Consider the following 20,138-nt stretch of genomic DNA (forward strand, 5'->3'; position numbering starts at 1 on the left):
GTCTGTCACATATTAATGATAAAAATTTTAATGAACTATCAGACTTTTAAACTTCTTTTGGCAATAAATGAATTATATCATTTAAAGTACTTATCATTCTTAAGATACCTTACATAAATAAATGGAAATGTAGAAATTTACCAAAATACACTAAGCACAAAAATTTAAATGGTCATCATTTGATGAATAAATTAAATACACTGGCAGATGAAAAAAGTGGATCTCTTTAACATGTTGAGTGCCAGACCGAATTTCATAGGACTGCCGTCTAGTGCCGTGAGCTAATAACATCGAGTTACTCCCTGGTGCCAAAACGTTCACAGGCTTAACCAAGCAAATGATCGCTGAAATGAGGATGTATTTATGATAAATTACGTCAACTTATTATGTATATTAGGTAAAATATTGCGACCCCATATGGGATCGTATTGGTCATTACGAATTGTACACGAACACGCACCCCCATATGGGGTCGTACTTATAGAGTAGTTACTGTCCCGACGGTCGGTCATACTTACCTTTTCCTTTGCAGGGACGCGTTATACACTGTTGATTATGAGAGATGTGTTAGCTTGTTCATACTGGGGCCGTAAAAATGTAGGATCCCCGATTTTAGGTCAGGAAATGTTTGTAAATGGCGATCTTCCGATTTTAGGTTAGGAAATTTTCGTATAAAATGTTGTTATATAAAGTAGTGAAAATCATGTAAATTTGGTTAATTAGGATGTAACAGAATATTATTATAAGAAGAATTAGTAGTTACGGAATATTGAATAAGTATATAATTTTATTTGTATAACATTTAATTTGAGTGAGAGAACCCAGCAGCGATGATCGTGCAACATGGGAAACCAGTGACTATATCGTTGAAGACGGTCATAATTGTTGCAACAGCTGGCTTGGAAACCCAGAATACAGCGGCGATGTGTATGTTGAAGACTGTAATTTATCAATATGGATGAACATGCGAGATCGCTATTTGCTCTGTACTGAGTTCAAAATTAATGTAACTATATACTACGTTTGCATCATTGTCTGACTTGTTCGATATATCATCCAGACTATTTGCACTAAGTATTTTACTGCTCGATTTGCTAGTAACGACTTAAAAAAAGAAAAGGAAACTCGAAACTGCACAATTACATAAACAATCCGTGCGCGAGATAGACAATGACTTTTTCACCCTACATAGCACTCTTGACGTACCCATATGGGGTCGCGCCAAAACAGGAATTGAAGAATGGAAGGTGGACTATGCACGTACTTAAATAGACGACCAGCAGATGGCAGGAAGAGAACTTATACAGCTTCGAATCACATACTTACTGCGCACCCAAATGGGTTCGCACAGTTCTCGATTTAGAACGAACGTACGACCCCATATGGGGACGTGAAGTTCAAAAACTTGACTACTCTCACATACCCATATGGGGTCGCTTGGCACACAACGTGTTAATTTAAGAGCAAAAACTGTATTTATTTATCTTATGCCTTGCTTTTTCATCATTCCTACATTATATTTTAGAATGAAGTTAACCATTGCTCTGCATACTTTATACTGATTATCTAAGTTCTTTTTTTGAAGTTTATCTAAAAAGTCCTTAGATGCTGTAATTTACAAAAATGCCATTGCTCAAAAATCAACATTGCATTGCACTGAGCAAACTTATAAACATACCAATCTGAAAGCTTTCTTGATGACACTCTACACTTATCTTGCCTTAGTATGGGGTGTCACCCCCTGACAATGATTATGGAATCCATCCTTCACGATGTGCTAGCTAGAAGGTCTTGGATCATTTCCTGCAGGATGAGCACCCACTCTTCCAGTAGTATTGCTGGCCTTTCGTTGAGGGTGTCAAGGTTGCGATGCCAGACATTTCGGCCAAGCATATACCACAGGTGTTCTACAGGACTGAGGTCTGGACTGTGAGCTGGCGAGTCGAGGGTTCGTATCCTGATGTTGCATATCCTGATGTCACACAGCAAGCAGCATTGGGGCATACATTATCATGCACCAGGATGAAATTTTCCCCTACTAAGATAGCATAAGGGATTACATGCTCTGCTAACACCTCTATGATGTAACGGTGTGCATTCGGAACACCTCCGTCGATGAAAGGAAGTTCCGTCCAGGCCTCGAAGTTGATACCGCCCCATACCATGATGGAGCCACTCCCAAACGGTGACCTCTTGGAGATGTTGCAAGGCGAATATCGCTCCCCATGCCTTCTCCACAGTCTCTCTCTACCATCAGGTGACTGGAGGCAAAATCATGACTCATCTGTGAACAGTACCATCGACCACTGTTCCACAGTCCAATTTCGATATTGATGTGCAATCTGTAATTGATCTGCTCTGTGCTGGTGGTAAGCTGTGGACCAGTTGCAGGTGTTCTTGAGGGCGAATTGTTTTCTCGGAGCCTTCGTCTGACAGTCCTCACAGTCACAGTGACATTTCTTACTACCTCGAGTCGATTTCTGGATTGGACTGCGATAGTTTGGCGTTCTCCCAAGACTTGGATAACTAGAAACCTATCATCCCTACCAGATGTAGACCTCTGATGGCCTGATCTACGTTGTCTGTGGTAGGTATAGAGTTCACAAAATTGACTTAGAGCACATTGGACGCTTCCATATGATGCACTGATGGCATTAGCCGCATAACGAATGCTGCGTCCGTCATCTACCAACACCACTGCTCTTGCAATATCTTCTGGGCTAAGAGTCATCTTAACTTGGCAAACGTGAAGGAGAGACTGAAGGAAAATGTTCCTTTGTGACAGATATTATGTCACACTGATAATCCATCAGTAGCTTCCATCTCAGGAACTTAAAAGATTTTACTGCTAGTCGATGCAGTAAAATTGAGTATAATCCTTTCTATTCATCCACAGTTTGATAAGTCACTTAATATTTGGTTAGAGCGAGTTGACCATGCAGTTAGGAGAGCACAGCTGTGAGCTTGTATTCAAGAGATGGTGAGTTAGAACACCATTGTCGTCAGCCCTGAAGATGATTTTCTGTGGTTTCCCAATTTCACACTAGGCAAATGCTGAGGCTGTATCTTAATTAAGGCCATAGCTGCTTCCTTTCCACTCCTAGCTCTTAACTAACCCATTGTTGCCATATGTCAATGTGATGTAAAGCAAAATATTTTTAAAAAAAGTTAATTTCAAGATAAACACCAGCAACTTGAAATGTGCAGATTTAAAAATGAAATTCATTGTCTCAGATTGTCAGATTATGTAAACAACAAATTGGTTGCATGTAAATGCTTTTTAAAAACAATATTGATACCTCGGTTTCTCTTCTGTAGTAAAATGCTATTTATCTAAAGTTGTGCCTAGTGTCCCTGTTTTATAACTTTGGAGTTATTACCAATTTTGAAAATGACTTCTCTTTATTTGACAGAAACTGTTAACAATGTTGCCTACAGAAGAAGAGAGATCTAAAATTCAAGAAGCTCAGATGGCAAATCCTGACCTTCCTCTAGGTAGTGCAGAACAATTTTTGCTAACCCTGGCATCGATATCAGAATTGCCAGCTCGCCTAAAATTATGGGCCTTCAAATTAGACTACGAAAACAGTGAAAAGGTAAGAATTATTTGTTTTCATTTTGTCATGTTTAAAACATCACATAATAAAGACTAACACACACTTGCTTGTGTCTTACTATTTAGTTACGCATTTGAAAAAGTCAAAGGAGAGCAATAAAACTTTGATTTCCACCTATTCAATACATTAAAAGCAATTATAAAATTAGGATCTCATCCTAATTTTATTGCTAAATTATTACAAACATAGGACATGTTTCGTTCAAATTCTGAAAATCTTCAGCCAAATACATTCTTAACAAGGTTAAAACTGGTAACATTATTCTATAAATTACACTTATTGTTTACTCTAAACAAACTTAGCCATAATAACTATTAAAATTATCTTAAATATAAAGCTTTATATTTTACGTCGTCTTATTAAAAACAATATAACTATTTGTTGTGTTTGAAACTTTAACTCTTGCAATTTGAAGAAGTCTTCGAACCAAGTTTAGCATGAATTTTGCATTGGAATAACAGAAAAATACTTTAATGGCTAAGAATAGCAGGCATACTGATACTGTCGTGTCCAAATTTAAGAAAGACCGTATCCACACAACATATCTCATATTAACAACATAATGAAATACAAGAGAGAAGAAGACTGTCCTCCTTGAAGACAAAAACTCCATAAAACTGAAGTTAAACTACCTGAAAGAGCAAAACTCATTCACACACATATTTAAATACACTAGCTTGCAACATATTAACTCAGCCTGGATGACCCGTCCACCTGTCCACACAAGTTCGTCTTTCACAAGTACCACAATAAGTTCATCCATAATCAGTTCTTTCAAGAATTCATCATGTATCAGTGTATGCACGATGACAGTAGACTTGCCACATAGTGGCGAACTGACTTCTCTGCACTGGGGACTGCTTTTTATATCTCCAGCAGGCTGTGCTGACATCATGCCAACACTGCCACTACACCTTATATGGCGCTTTCTTCTGTTGTGATGACGGCTGGCACACCAAGTTCAAATTGCACCACTACAAATACTCAACAAGGAATTAATATAAAAGGAGGGAAAATACAAAGATTCAGTAGACTAGCTAGTGACATCCTAACCAGACTGTCTTATATTGAAATCCCAACAACTTACGTTCATAGCCTTTTCAGTCGAAACATTAAATGGAAAAAGGGAATAAAGTGGGTCACCAACACTATAAAGGTTATAAAGGCTCAAAGAAATAAAATAAAAATATATATACTTTTAAATATGTCAGTTACCGGGCGAGTTGGCCGTGCGCGTAGAGGCGCGCGGCTGTGAGCTTGCATCTGGGAGATAGTAGGTTCGAATCCCACTATCGGCAGCCCTGAAAATGGTTTTCCGTGGTTTCCCATTTTCACACCAGGCAAATGCTGGGGCTGAACCTTAATTAAGGCCACGGCCGCTTCCTTCCAACTCCTAGGGCTTTCCTGTCCCATCGTCGCCATAAGACCTATCTGTGTCGGTGCGACGTAAAGCCCCTAGCAAAACAAAAAAAAAAAAATTCAGTTTGAAGCCTGGTTGAGTTCTTATTGATAACTTCTAAAGTACAGTAGTTAACATTGAAAGATACTTCTTTTAAATGACATACTGTATGTTGTATGTTGCAGTCATTTCTGCCACAGTAGACAGAATGGGTTGTATTAGTTACTGGAAAATGGATTGTTGTTTATGATCGAAAGAAAAATCCAAAACTTTAAAAAAAATCTTAAAATGGATGGTGCAGTACAAGGAGTAGTGTGAAAGTTCTTATTTGAATTTTTATTGTCTGACCCTGATTGTTTGCTGGCTTACAGAATATCATGGTGTGATTTTGTCACACATTTTTATCATAGAGGAAAGACAATTCCGTTCTCTACCCTTTGATAGTGATCATTATTGTCAGTACAGACCATAATGAAATTCATAAGTTATGATGTGTCAGTGTGACGTAAAACAGATAGCAAAATTTACCAGGCGGCTCGCGAGCACCGTACTTTCTACTTACAATTGTCCTGCATCCACTAATGATACATGGGATGCCTAATCACTTGTTTTCAAAGGAGTGCTGTATTGTGGATGTTTTGAAACAAATAGCAGTCATTTTACTGCACACGTTCCATAACAGGGTGCATTTGTAAATATGCCAAAGGTGCAGAAAAGGAAATGTAATAACTTATACACGTGTAGACATTCCATTCTATAAAAGAGTTGTTTGTATGAAACAAAAAATAATACTGTTCGGCAAAATACATGTCTAGAAGGCAGACATCTGTATGGAGCTTTGGCTGCATTCTCACCAGTTTCTCCACTGATTAAAATGTTGTCTGTGTATTCGTCGTTGCTGAACACACTAGCCATTACTGATATGCAGACAGCAACTGTAGTGCTGCTGTACACAAATACATATACCAGCCTAGTACTATGCGGTTGTAAAAAGGTTTACTAATTCAAGATGCTGTGAGCGACTGTCCGGTTGTTATCTCTTCATATTCAGATGTAACGTGCCTGTTGGCAGTAGTGCCCCCTGTCAAAGTCAGTTAGACATCCCATTCATCATTTGTACATGGGGGACATTTACAAGTAGAAAGTCTGGCACTCACGAGCTGCCTGGTATATACATATAGTTTGGATAATTTGCTAAGTAAATTACAATTCGTTTCCATGGAGTAAAAGGCCTCTGTTTTCACTAAATCCATATTTTCTCTTTACAAGTCAGACAAAGGCTTCTAAGAAGACGTAGAAGACGTAATGACTTCCATGTGCAAAACAGAACAGAAAATGCTTGGTCATAAAGATAACATCAAACATGTTGAAGTTAAATATATTAATACATTCAGTGTAACTGAGCTGTAGCCAAAGAAATTTATCCAGAACACTGATATATTTTGTATTATTTAAAGGATTTCTAGAGGTCATTAGGTATTAGGATGGCAGTACATCTTTTTAGCAACTGTTGTTAATGTCTTCCTAGGGCTGATAATCACTTTGTTTTGTCCCTTGAAACAGCAATCACCACCACCAGCTTCTTCCTGTGAATTTATTTATTTATTTATTTTTTTTTTGCTTTACATCGCACAGACACAGATAGGTCTTATGGCGACGATGGGACAGGGAAGGGCAAGGAGTGGGAAGGAAGCAGCCGTGGCCTTAATTAAGGTACAGCCCCAGCATTTGCCTGGTGTGAAAACGGGAAACCACGGAAAACCATTTTCAGGGCAGCCGACAGTGGGGGTCGAACCTACTATCTCCTGAATACTGGATACTGGATACTGGCCACACTTAAGCGACTGCAGTTATCGAGCTTGGTCTTCGTCCCAGCTTCTTCCTGTGAATTTTTTTTTTTTTTTGCTAGTTTCTTTACATCGCACAGACACAGATAGGTCTTATGGCGACGATGGGACAGGGAAGGGCAAGGAGTGGGAAGAAAGCAGCCGTGGCCTTAATTAAGGTACAGCCCCAGCATTTGCCTGGTGTGAAAACGGGAAACCACAGAAAACCATTTTCAGGGCTGCCGACAGTGGGGGTCGAACCTACTATCTCCCGAATACTGGATACTGGCCACACTTAAGCGACTGCAGTTATCGAGCTTGGTCTTCGTGTGAACTAGCATGTTACCTGGGATACGAGTTTTTGTCAATGATCCTTCAGTTAAGTGTTGCATTTCTATAATCTTGCTTTTGCAAAGAGCCAAAGTCAGTTTCTATTAAGGTCTGTGAGAGGTAATTGTTCATGTGTATTAACTCATTAACTTACTTGACATTCATTGTTACAATACAGCCTATGAAGGTGCACATATTCTTATGTTATTATGTTCTGCATTTATCTTTGTTAGGGTTTTTAAAAATCCAATAGAAGTTCTGTAAAACTAATTCTGGATGATACAATGACTGGAATATAGAGTGGACATTTTTGTATGTTGTAATTCCAGGAATTATAAGTTTTATTTATCCTGTTTTGTCATAGCATGACTCTAGTACTGTTAATTCTAGTCTGTCTGACTCGTTGGCTGAACGGTCAGCGTACTGCCCTTCGGTTCAGAGGGTCCCGGGTTCGATTCCCGGCCGGGTCGGGGATTTTAACCTTAATTGGTTGATTCCAGTGGCACGGGGGCTGGGTGTGTTCATCATCATTTCATCCTCATCACGACGCGCAGGTCACCTACGGGTGTCAAATAGAAAGACCTGCACCTGGCGAGCCGAACCCGTCCTGGAATATCCTGGCACTAAAAGCCATACGACATTTTCAATTCTAGTCTGACTCAATCTTTCAAGTATGTTTTGAATGTATGAGGGTTTCACTCTTTTTCACTAGGCCGTCCATATTTCTCATAAGTAGGGAAGTATTTTTAGGCACAAATAAGTTAGAATGCAAATGTATTTAACCAAGGCGCAAGTGTCATATACCCGTACAACGGTTCTGCTGTGAGAATTACATAAATATTAGTGATCTGAACTATTGGAACTCCTAAAATGTATGCAACTCACTGACAGCTGTAGAGCGGCTAGATTATACTTACGCCTTATTCAAATACATTTACATTCTAATCTATTCATGCCCAAAAGCCCTTTCACTACTCATAAGAATTACGATGAATGAATGAATGAATAAATAAATAAATGAATCAATCAATCAATCAATCAATCAATCAATCAATCAATCAATCAATCAATCAATCAATCAATCAATCAATCAGTCAATAAATAAATAAATAAATAAATAAATAAATAAATTAGTTAGTGTTAAGATAATGTGCTATGTCTTTGAATTCAGTACTTCATTATTAAATACTATTTACACATTTTTTTTCTTTTCAGGAAATTGCTGAGCCTTTAATGGATCTTAAACAAGGGATGGAAACACTTAAGGCCAACAAGACATTCCGAGGAATTCTGAGCACTTTACTTTCCATTGGAATCTTTCTTAATGGAAATGAGGTAAATATTGTCTTAAACAAATGAAACCACCAAGTGAGCTTACATAAAGAAACTTATTGATTATATCACATCTAAATTATAGATAAAATCATAGATAAAAAAATAAAGATAACTTCAGGCTCAGAAAGAATTTGTACAAAGAAAGACAAAATCTGAAACAAATCTTGGCTTGTGCTTTTTGGAATTTAGTACTTTCATACACAGCCTTTTGACTGGATTACTGCAGCACATCTCTGTGGTATGAAGTCGGAAAGCTTAGCCAAGCTGTTTTCTGGGCATGCCCTTTCAACTCCTCCCAGAGATGTTCTGTTGGATTCAGATCCATAGGTTCTGCCTTGGCCACTCTACTATAGGGACTTCCTGCTTACCCAGGAGATTTTTAACTTGGATTGAGGTGTATTTTAGATCACTATCATATCAAAATATCCAATTATGGAGAATAAAATATCCAATTATGTAGAATATTTTTTCTTGCACGAGGAACCATACTGAACCTACTTGAAAGTGGTTCATTTTCGCATCACTTTTGATCAGAGCATCAACACCACTTCTGGAAAAACAACCCCACAATATGACATTGAGGAAATCCAAGCATTTGTCCCTAATGGCATTTTGTAACTGTGTCTGCAGGAAGGTTCTGTAGCACGTTGCTGTCACCATAGTGCTGTGTGGAATGAAGGGATACGCATTCATGCCTCTGACGTTATAAGTCTTGGTGACCATCAGCTTCACGGGGAAGGGTTTTTGCCAGAACTTCTGTCTTCATATTGATCCTGTATGTTGTCATTCTGCAATACTGGTTCATTTGCCCTGGCCCAAAATTAATTCGCCACATCTATTCTTCATGCAACCCGACTCTCTACTGCAGTCCCATCAACCTGTGGGTTTGGTACCTGTCCAACGCATCTCCATCTTGTGCTGTATCCATGTACGATGAATGTTGTGCTTTGCAGGACATATGGCCTTTGTATAGTAACACTTTGCAAATGTGAAGAAAAAAATTGTTGCCATGACTCATGCCCCAACCCTCATATTACCTACGACAAACAAAGTGAATATGTGCCCACCCTCAGGGCTTGAAACCCTGATCTCGTGCTCTCCAGATGGGTGCATTAACCAAGAGACAGATATTCATATCTTTGATGTTAAATATATTGTCTATGGAGACAGCAGCAAGGCAAGAAGTCAGTTGGTCAGTAGGTAGGTATTGCACTAACACAGATACGTGTCAGTGATGGAATAGGACTGGGAAGGAAGTAACGATGGCCTTAAATAAACCACCTTCAGGGCTGCTGACACTGGGGTTCAGATCTCTCTCCTGAATGTAAGCTCAGAACTGTGTGTCCCAAACTGCATAGGCAACTCACTCGGAATTATTATTATTATTATTATTATTATTATTATTATTATTATTATTATTATTATTATTATTATTATTATTATTATTATTATTATTATTATTATTATTATTATTATTATTATTATTATTATTATTATTATTATTATTATTATTATTATTATTATTATTATTATTATTATTATTATTATTATTATTATTATTATTATTATTATTATTATTATTATTATTATTATTATTATTATTATTATTATTATTATTATTATTATTATTATTATTATTATTATTATTATTATTATTATTATTATTATTATTATTATTATTATTGTAATACTGGCCAGTGAAAAAGCACGCTAACAGGTGTCAGATGTATAAAACAATGACTGCTCTTAAACATGAACTGAAATGCTTTATTGTTTGTTGTTTTGGTAGGTGAAAATTGAGTACCTAGCAAAAGTCCCTGAGGTGAAGGACACTGTCCACAAGCACTCGCTGCTCCATCACCTCTGCCACATGGTAATGGAGAAGTTCCCAGATTCCTCAGATTTGTATTCTGAGATTGGAGCGGTCACAAGAGCTTCCAAGGTTGACTTTGACGAGCTTTCAGCAAACATTGTGAAGATGGAGCAGGAGTGTAAAGCATCGTGGGATCACCTCAAAGTCATTGCAAAACATGATGGTTCAACAATGATGAAAGTAAAGTAAGTAATTTTTTTTTACAGGTGTTTTATAGAATTTATTACAGAAGGCTGTATCATTCAATCAATCAATCAATCAATCAATCAATCAACCAATCAATCAATCTGCTTTTAAGGCCCAGGTGACAGATTCTGTATCAGTTGTTTACCTAAACTTTTCTTAAATGTTTTCAAAAAACTTGGAAATTTATTGAACATTTACCTTGATAAAATAATCATTCCAATCCCTTATTCTATTCTATAAATGAATATTTGCCCCCCAATTTGTCATCTTAAATTCCAACTTTATCTTCATATTATGATCTCTCCAACATTTAAAAGCTCCACTCAAGCTTATTCATCTAATAATGTCATTCCACACCATCCACTGACAGCTCAGAACATAATGCTTACTCAAGCAGGTCATCTCCTTACTAACAAGTCTTCCCAGCTAAAAGTTTCCAGATTTTTGTTACACAACTTCTTTGCTGGATATCACAAAAAAGAAAAAAAGAGAATCTTGCTTCCTTCCTTTGGATCTTGTCTATATCAGGTAATCCTATTGTGGGTCCCATACACTGGAACCATACTCCATTTGGAGTCTTACCGAAGACTTCTATGCCCTCGCTTGTACATACTTACTATAACCCTTAAATACCTTCATAACCATGGAAGAGATCTGTGTCCTTTCTTTACAACCTCATTAATTTGATTACCCTAAGGAAGATCATTCCTTTTTTATAATAATTCTATAATTTCATGTGGCTATTTCTAGCCGGGTGCAGCCCTTGTAAGACAGACCCTCCGATGAGGGTGGGCGGCATCTGCCATATGTAGGTAACTGCGTGTTATTGAGGTGGAGGATAGTGTTATGTTTGGTGTGTGAGTTGCAGGGATGTTGAGGACAGCACAAACACCCAGTCCCAGAGCCATTGGAATTAACCAGTGAAGGTTAAAATCCCCAACCCGGCTGGGAATAGAATCCGGGACCCTCTGAACTGAAGGCCATTACGCTGACTATTCAGCCAATGAGTTGGACATTCCTTATATTAATACCTAGGTACTTACAGAGATCCCCTCGCAGTACTATTGCCCCATCAATGCAGTAATTAAAACTGAGAGGACTTACCCTCTTGGTGGAACTTAGAACCTGACTTTTCATCACTTGCCATTATACCATTGTCTGCCGTCCATCTCACAATATCGTTGAGGTCTCTTCTTAGTCGTTAACAATCCTGTAACTTATTTGTTACTCCACACATTATAACATCATCCGCAAACAGCCTTATCTGTAATTCCCTTTCTTTACTCATATCATATATATATATATATATATATATCTTTTGTACCAGGAAATGCCCGTACTTTAGAGCTTGAAGAGCATGAGATGAATACAAGGCATGTACGGTACATTAAATTGGAGCGGGTACAGAGAGTAAGAGGGTTTTACTTCGAATGAAGTTCATGTTAAACTGCTGATTTATTAAACAAAGTCAAGATCATATCACCTCAGTACAATTGGAGATCAGTTAGGCACGATGTGCTTTCATCATGCTTCTGGCAATGTTCCGCGTCGAACTGCTGCTCCTCCCGTCCTCACCATGGAACAACTCTTGGCACCACGGAACCATGTACCAATCCCTTGAGGGCTGTTCTGGACAGTCTTGAAATTCCAGATGTTCTGGAAGGTCTCGGAGTTAAAAGTTGCAGGGTTCGCTCACATGGAATAATGGAGCAAGCACATGTATAAGTCCCCTGGACTTATAGGATGGACGAGTAAGAAGGTATAATTTATAATTTATTTCACTGTTCCCATGAAGGGATTAAAGAAATGCTAATATTTCGTGTTGAATGTCAATGGAATCAGACACAAGACACTTCTTTAAAGTGAACTGCATTAGTATCTAACTTGAGATGAAAAATTAAAGAACTCGGACAAGATTTTTGCAGCTAAATGTTAATGGAATCGAATCTGCACACTTCCTAACATCGCTTGCACTTGTGGAGTTAAGCACACACACAAATAAACAAAGGTAATTAGTGCTTTAAATGTTTGGAGAATTGAGGATACAAACGCTCTTTGGGTCCTCTAGGATTTCAAGATCACCTTGATTCTATTTATAATTATTTGGAGAGTTTATTCATTGAAATGAACACTGCTAGATGCCATATGAATATTATTCACACTGAGTTAAATGACAATCACTTCAACTGGGTGTTAGAAATAAATGCCTAACGTGTGAAATTAATCTCGTTCACACACACCTTTACATTTACGTATATATGACAACTGTTAGAATGCAAAACAATTCAGCAAAGTCCCATTCACTCGCAAGATTATGTTCAAAGACATGAAATAATACTGTTAACTCAATTTCTGAATAGTAAAAATCGGTTTCATTCACACAATTTCCTGAGTTCATAAATAATGTGAAATTATTTCACACACAGACTAGCACTGTCAAGTTGAAAAAGTTACTAGTATTTCAAAGTTTTATTTCTGAAAACTCTTAAGTATCGATGCACAGTTTATGATCATAAGAAATGTAAGTTCTGATATACAAGATTTTAGTCACTTATGTTCAAAGTATCGCACTCACTAACTACATGGCTAAGTCCATAGACAGAGAAATATTACAAGATTTTTGCAGAGTATCGAAGACTTCTACTCTATAACTTCGACGTATCATAGCACTGACAACCACCAGCAGTCAACCATACAGGTTTGATTGTGGAACAAGACTCATTTGTGTCTAATTCTCACGTTTCTTTTATACTGAATTTGCGGAGACTGCAGCTGTTTCATTCCTCTCAATAACTTTCTTAATCCGTGGTGGATTTTAATGAAACTTGGTAGTATTGGAGGTATTAACATGGGGTGTACTGTGATGTTATTCTCATATTCGTATCATAATGAATACATGAGTTATTAAGTATAGAAGGTGTGGAAAGTTCAATGAATGATGTAATTTAGCCTTGGCGAGTTGGAACTGGCTCTTACGTCACTCGCCACATGTTCGCTGTAGCCGGCTGCTCGCTTGGCGCGCGGCGCATATTTTAAAGTTTGAAATACTTCAAAACCAATTCTAGACCAGTGTTTCTGGTACACTATATAAGCAATCATAAAAGTCCAATAATACTGCCCTGTGGGACCCCTCTTAACCATTACAAAATCAGATAATATTTCACCCACTCTAATTCTCTGAGGTCTATTTTCTAGAAATGAAGCCATCTATTGAACTACTCTTTTGTATAGTCCAGTAACCATCATTTTTGTCAATAGTCTCCCATGATCTACCCTTTTGCAATATGCTCTTTTTAATAAAACCCTTTAAGTTTCATTGCCATATTTTCATTTTGTTCCAGGATGTCTGATTTCCTAGCAGACTGTGCAGAAAGGATTATTGTCCTTGGTATTGTTCATCGAAGAGTAATGAACAGGTTTGTTTTAAAGCTTTTTGCTATTCTAAACGCATGCCAATATGAAATTAACTTTGATTTTTATTGCTTGTCTTTTATTAACTGTAAAACTGGTAATTCCTCCTTTAACATTCATATTTATGGTATATTTTCTTTCATTAGCCTAAAAACAAATGTGTAATAAGCCATCTATTGAATTAAATCAAAGAAAGAAAATAGTGGAAATGAACAGTGACTTACTTAGCAGAGGCATGAAAGACATTCGCTTTGTCTATGTTATTAGATATTCAGGGAGTTAATTTTGACCTTTATCCACAGCCAGTGGCGAATATAGAATATATTTTTGGGAGGGGCCAAGATTGATGTAAGGTTAGATTAAGTAATTTTAAGAGGTCAGACGATTTCAAACACTTTAGAAAGGAAAACGGAAACATTGATTTGGGCTGATACATACATACATACATATATACAGTACACTAATGGTTACAAAACGAAGTCCAGGTTTCTTGGTACACTTGCAAACTTATCAAGAACTTCTTCATCACTAACTATAATGTCTCTGTGGATAAAGAGTAAAGCAAGCCCGTTAAGCCTACTTTTAGATGTGCTGTTTCTTAAGTAAGTCTTCAGTCTCCTTAGGCTAGAGAAAGTTCTTTCTACGGTTGCGATAGAAACAGGAAGAACGGGGAGTAATTTGAGAAGGGTATAAATGTTGGGGAAGAAAGTCTTGTCACATTTTTCTAGAGAACTTACAGCCATTTTGGGAAGATTTGAAGGATTTTCCTGACTCCACTTTTCTTTCCACCACATAAACTCACTTTGCACAATCTCTTTATGTGACAGATTTCCTTCGTAGAAACTAAAAGCAGCCTCCAATGAACCGAAATCTGTTACGATACACAATTGTGGAAGGATGTTTTGTAAGGATGCAACTATTTCCTTGTGAGATTCAAAGCATTCTTTTAGTGAGTTACAAAAATCGTCCAAGTATGGCACATAAACTGCTAACTGTTGGCTCGGAATCTCAACAACGATAGAAAATTCCCATCATTTTGGTCCGGTTCTTCAAGGCTTATACATTTTTTCGGGGGGGGCCCAGGCCCCCTGGGCCCCCCCCTTATATACGCCCCTGTCCACAGCTACAACACTCAAACCAAATGCATGAGTGGTACTACAGTATCTTTAAAGCTGTAATGTTGATCTTCCTATCCCCATTCATACCTGGCTCCATCAAATCACATTTGGTTATTATTTCACTAATCATTTCATCATCCCTCTTGACCTTATACTGTATACTGTATTCCAAACTTGGCCTTAACATAACTGCTCTTTTCTCATTCTCTTGTCTTGTCTATCTTCCTCCTCTTAACAATGGTCATGCATTATTGTTCTGTCCTCCACTGATGAAGGTTGCAGCCAAATATTTTGGAGCTGTGTGTTTAGCTTGATTGTACTTTATCCATATACATGCTTATGTGGTAAGTCACTGCTCTGTATACTGTATTAGAAATATAAAGTAGTTCCAAATAATAATATGTTTCTTCTTCTTAATGTGCTATCTCGTAGTGAAGGTTGGCGACCAACATGGCAATCTTGAAATTGGATACAGTGAGGCAGATAAAGGACAGGATGCTCAAGAAAATAGGTACGGGGTTATCCACCTTTCAATACACTACCAGTAAGATGATAAAGAAATTTTTAGACCATTTAACAATTTAAGGGACCAGTTTCAACCCAACCAGGGGCCAACTTGAGCCTTATAATGCTAAACATCAGCAAGTTATACAATGTATGTACAATTATTAAAATCCCTTACAGTATGCATTGTCACAAGACACAAAACAGACTTTAAAATATATAATGACAATATAACACACTTAACCCTTTCACACTCGGCCTATATGCAGGGGTTTTCTTGAAGAAGCTCGAATTAAAATCTGTGATTTTCCAACCAAATTACAAAAAATCAACATGTAAACAGTTTAACACACATTAAAATAAAATAAATCACACTAATACAGGAAACTATGAGCATTTCAGAAATGAATATACCTTGGGCATATTATTTTGGTAAAGCCAAAAAAAGAAGATATATTAAACATACATACATACATACATTATCATTATAGACTGTTATGCCTTTCAGCGTTCAGTCTGCAAGCCTCTGAGAATTTACTAAACATCGCCACAATCCTCGATTTGCAACTAGTGTTCTGGCCTCATTTAGTTCTATACCTCTTATCTTTAAATCATTAGAAACAGAGTCTAACCATCGTCGTCTTGGTCTCCCTCTACTTCTCTTACCCTCCATAACAGAGTCCATTATTCTCCTAGGTAACCTATCCTCCTTCATTCGCCTCACATGACCCCACCACCAAAGCCGGTTTATGCGTACAGCTTCATCCATCGAGTTCATTCCTAAATTAGCCTTTATCTCCTCATTCCCTCCTGCCATTGTTCCCACCTGTTTGTACCAGCAATCATTCTTGCTACTTTCATGTCTGTTACTTCTAACTTATGAATAAGATATCCTGAGTCCACCCAGCTTTCGCTCCCATAAAGCAAAGTTGGTCTGAAAACAGACCGATGTAAAGATAGTTTTGTCTGGGAGCTGACTTCCTTCTTACAGAATACTGCTGATCGCAACTGCGAGCTCACTGCATTAGCTTTACTACACCTTGATTCAATCTCACTTACTATATTACCATCCTGGGAAAACACACAACCTAAATACTTGAAATTATCGACCTGTTCTAGCTTTGTATCACCAATCTGACATTCAATTCTGTTGGATTTCTTACCTACTGACATCAATTTAGTCTTCGAGAGGCTAATTTTCATACCATACTCATTGCACCTATTTTCAAGTTCCAAGATGTTAGACTGCAGGCTTTCGGCACAGTCTGCCATTAAGACCAAGTCGTCAGCATAGGCCAAACTGCTTACTACATTTCCACCTAACTGAATCCCTCCCTGCCATTTTATACCTTTCAGCATATGATCCATGTAAACTACAAACAGCAAAGGTGAAAGATTACAGCCTTGTCTAACTCCTGTAAGTACCCTGAACCAAGAACTCATTCTACCATCAATTCTCACTGAAGCCCAATTGTCAACATAAATGCCTTTGATTGATTTTAATAATCTACCTTTAATTCCCTCGGTACCCTGTCATATGCTTTCTCTAGATCTACGAAACATAAACACAACTGCCTATTCCTCTCGTAGCATTTTTCAATTACCTGGCGCATACTGAAAATCTGATCCTGACAGCCTCTCTGTGGTCTGAAACCACACTGGTTTTCATCCAACTTCCTCTCAACGACTGATCGCACCCTCCCTTCCAAGATGCCTGTGAATACTTTGCCTGGTATACTAATCAATGAGATACCTCGATAGTTGTTGCAATCCTTCCTGTTCCCTTGCTTATAGATAGGTGCAATTACTGCTTTTGTCCAATCTGAAGGTACCTTACCAACACTCCACGCTAATTTGACTACTCTATGAAGCCATTTCATCCCTGCCTTCCCACTATACTTCACCATTTCAGGTCTAATTTCATCTATTCCTGCTGCCTTATAACAATGGAGTTTATTTACTATCCTTTCCACTTCCTCAAGCATAATTTCACCAACATCATTTTCCTCCTCCCCATGAGCTTGACTGTTTGCAACACCACCATGATGATTTCCTTTTACATTGAGAAGATGTTCAAAATATTCCCTCCACCTCTCCAGTGATTCCCTGGGATCTGTTATGAGTTCACCTGAATTACTCAAAACACTGTTCATGTCCTTTTTCCCTCCCTTCCCAAGATTCTTTATTACTGTCCAGAAAGGTTTCCCTGCTGCTTGACCTAGCCTTTCCAGGTTACTACCAAAATCTTCCCATGACTTCTTTTTGGATTCAACAACTATTTGTTTCACTCTGTTTCTTTCATCTACGTAAAAATCTCTGTCTGCCTCAGCCCTTGTTTGGAGCCATTTCTGATAAGCCTTCTTTTTACGTTTACAGGCTGCTCTCACTTCATCATTCCACCAAGATGTTCGCCTTTTCCCATCTTTACACACAGTTGTTCCTAGGCATTCCCTTGCTGTTTCTACTACAGCATCCCTGTATGCCACCCATTCACTTTCTATATCCTGAACCTGCTTACTGTCTACTGTTAGAAACTTCTCACTAATCATATCCATGTACTTCTGTCTAATTTCCTCATCCTGGAGATTTTCTACCCTTATTCGTTTGCAGACAGATTTCACTTTCTCTACCCTAGGCCTAGAGATACTTAGTTCACTACAGATCAGATAATGGTCTGTATCATCGAAAAATCCCCGAAAAACTCGTACATTCCTAAAAGATTTCCTGAATTCAAAGTCTGTTAAGATATAGTCTATTATGGATCTGGTACCCCTAGCCTCCCATGTGTAGCGGTGAATAGCCTTATGCTTGAAGAATGTATTTGTAACAGCTAAACCCATACTAGCACAGAAGTCCAGCAAACGCTTCCCATTCCCATTAGCTTCCATATCTTCCCCACATTTACCAATCACCCTTTCGTATCCTTCAGTTCTATTCCCAACTCTCGCATTGAAATCGCCCATTAGCACTATTCTATCCTTGCTGTTGACCCTGACCACGATGTCACTCAATGCTTCATAAAACTTGTCAACTTCATCCTCATCTGCATCCTCACATGGTGAATACACGGACACAATTCTTGTCCTAATTCCTCCCACTGACAAATCTACCCACATCATTCGCTCACTTACGTGCCTAACAGAAACTATGTTGCGTGCAATGGTATTCCTGATAAAGAGCCCTACCCCAGACTCTGCCCTTCCCTTTCTAACACCCGTCAAGTACACTTTATAATCTCCTATCTCTTCCTCGTTATCCCCCCTTACCCGAATATCACTTACTCCTAGCACATCCAGATGCATCCTATTTGCTGACTCAGCAAGTTCTACCTTCTTTCTTCCATAAGCCCCATTAATATTGATAGCTCCCCATCGAATTCCATTTCGTTCACCAAGTTGTTTCCAAGGAGTCCCTCGCCTGTCAAATGGGAGTGGGACTCCATTACTCCCATAGGTCCGAGGCTTGCTTAAAGTGTTCTGAGCTCGGTAAATTCATGAAGCAGGATGCTGCCCTACTTGCACATAGTCCAAGTGAGGATCTCTCCTCTAACGGGTTATGGACCACCGGTGAATTGTGTAGTCCTGGCCGCCTGAGCACAAGGAGGGCCACGACTCGGAATATGTCCGAGATGCCCACTCCTATTCCATAGCAACTGGTATCCCGACTCTCAGGACCACTTACTAGGCCACTCAGCCGTTGCCCATGGTTCACGAACTAGGACGTGACTACAGTAACCCACAAACATGAACCATGATATATTAAACTTCGAAAATAAATTTTTGAAAATTATGGTTTTCAATGACCGAAAGATCAGACATTATTGCATCTTTCTTCTTTACTCTTAGACCTGAAAGAAAGAACATTTAATTCTGAATAACTTGATATCAATATGATGTTTGTGCTGTTATTCACTCATGAAGCGTGGCACAAAATTATTCACTGTACACGTAACTGTCACTGATGTCAGGTCCTCACGGTCCAGTGCAGGGTGAGCAGCTGTGACTGTGTCACTTCCCCCAAAACGGGAATCACTTTCTGCAAAAGAAGGTCATTATAACTGTCTAAATCATCTGAAAATTCAAGGATATCAGCCTCATTGGGCCTTGAATATGGGCTAGCCATAACGATAAAAAGATGACGCAAGCACATGCAACAACGGAGTAATGAGAAGGAGTAAAATTATAGTTCGCGAAGTACAGAGAACACACGATATACCAACGAAACGAAATAAACTCTAAACTAAACTGATAGCAAGACCAAATTGTTGTATTCATAAGCCAACTAAAACAGATCCATGCAATAACAACTTCTCTTATATGATCCTTGGAATAACCAGAACATAAACATTCACAGTCAACAGATTTCATTTGTTGAAAATAAAAATATTTTATAGGGCTGGTGGATATATCTGTAGAGAAAAAGGCAAATTCAACGCTTGAAGTTACTGTCACAATCAACTGTTACCATTTAACAACCACGCAAATGACGAAAATCCCTAAATAGGACAGATCCGACGTATCGGCGCTGTGAGCTTTCTCA

The 20,138-nt window shown here is 38.2% G+C and overlaps 1 protein-coding gene across 1 annotated transcript in view; it reads left to right on the top strand.

The window, feature by feature from the left end:
- Fhos (Formin homology 2 domain containing) overlaps window positions 1–20,138 on the top strand; it is a 1,020,872-nt gene that overhangs the window by 963,525 nt on the left and 37,209 nt on the right. Inside the window, exons 15-18 of the mRNA XM_068227617.1 lie at window positions 3,414–3,596; window positions 8,388–8,516; window positions 10,297–10,565; window positions 13,908–13,982. Of these exons, the coding sequence (XP_068083718.1) occupies window positions 3,414–3,596; window positions 8,388–8,516; window positions 10,297–10,565; window positions 13,908–13,982 (656 nt within the window). The remainder of the gene's footprint in view (window positions 1–3,413; window positions 3,597–8,387; window positions 8,517–10,296; window positions 10,566–13,907; window positions 13,983–20,138) is intronic.

Source organism: Anabrus simplex, chromosome 5 (genome assembly GCF_040414725.1).
Source record: "Anabrus simplex isolate iqAnaSimp1 chromosome 5, ASM4041472v1, whole genome shotgun sequence".
NCBI classification, from domain to species: domain Eukaryota; kingdom Metazoa; phylum Arthropoda; class Insecta; order Orthoptera; family Tettigoniidae; genus Anabrus; species Anabrus simplex.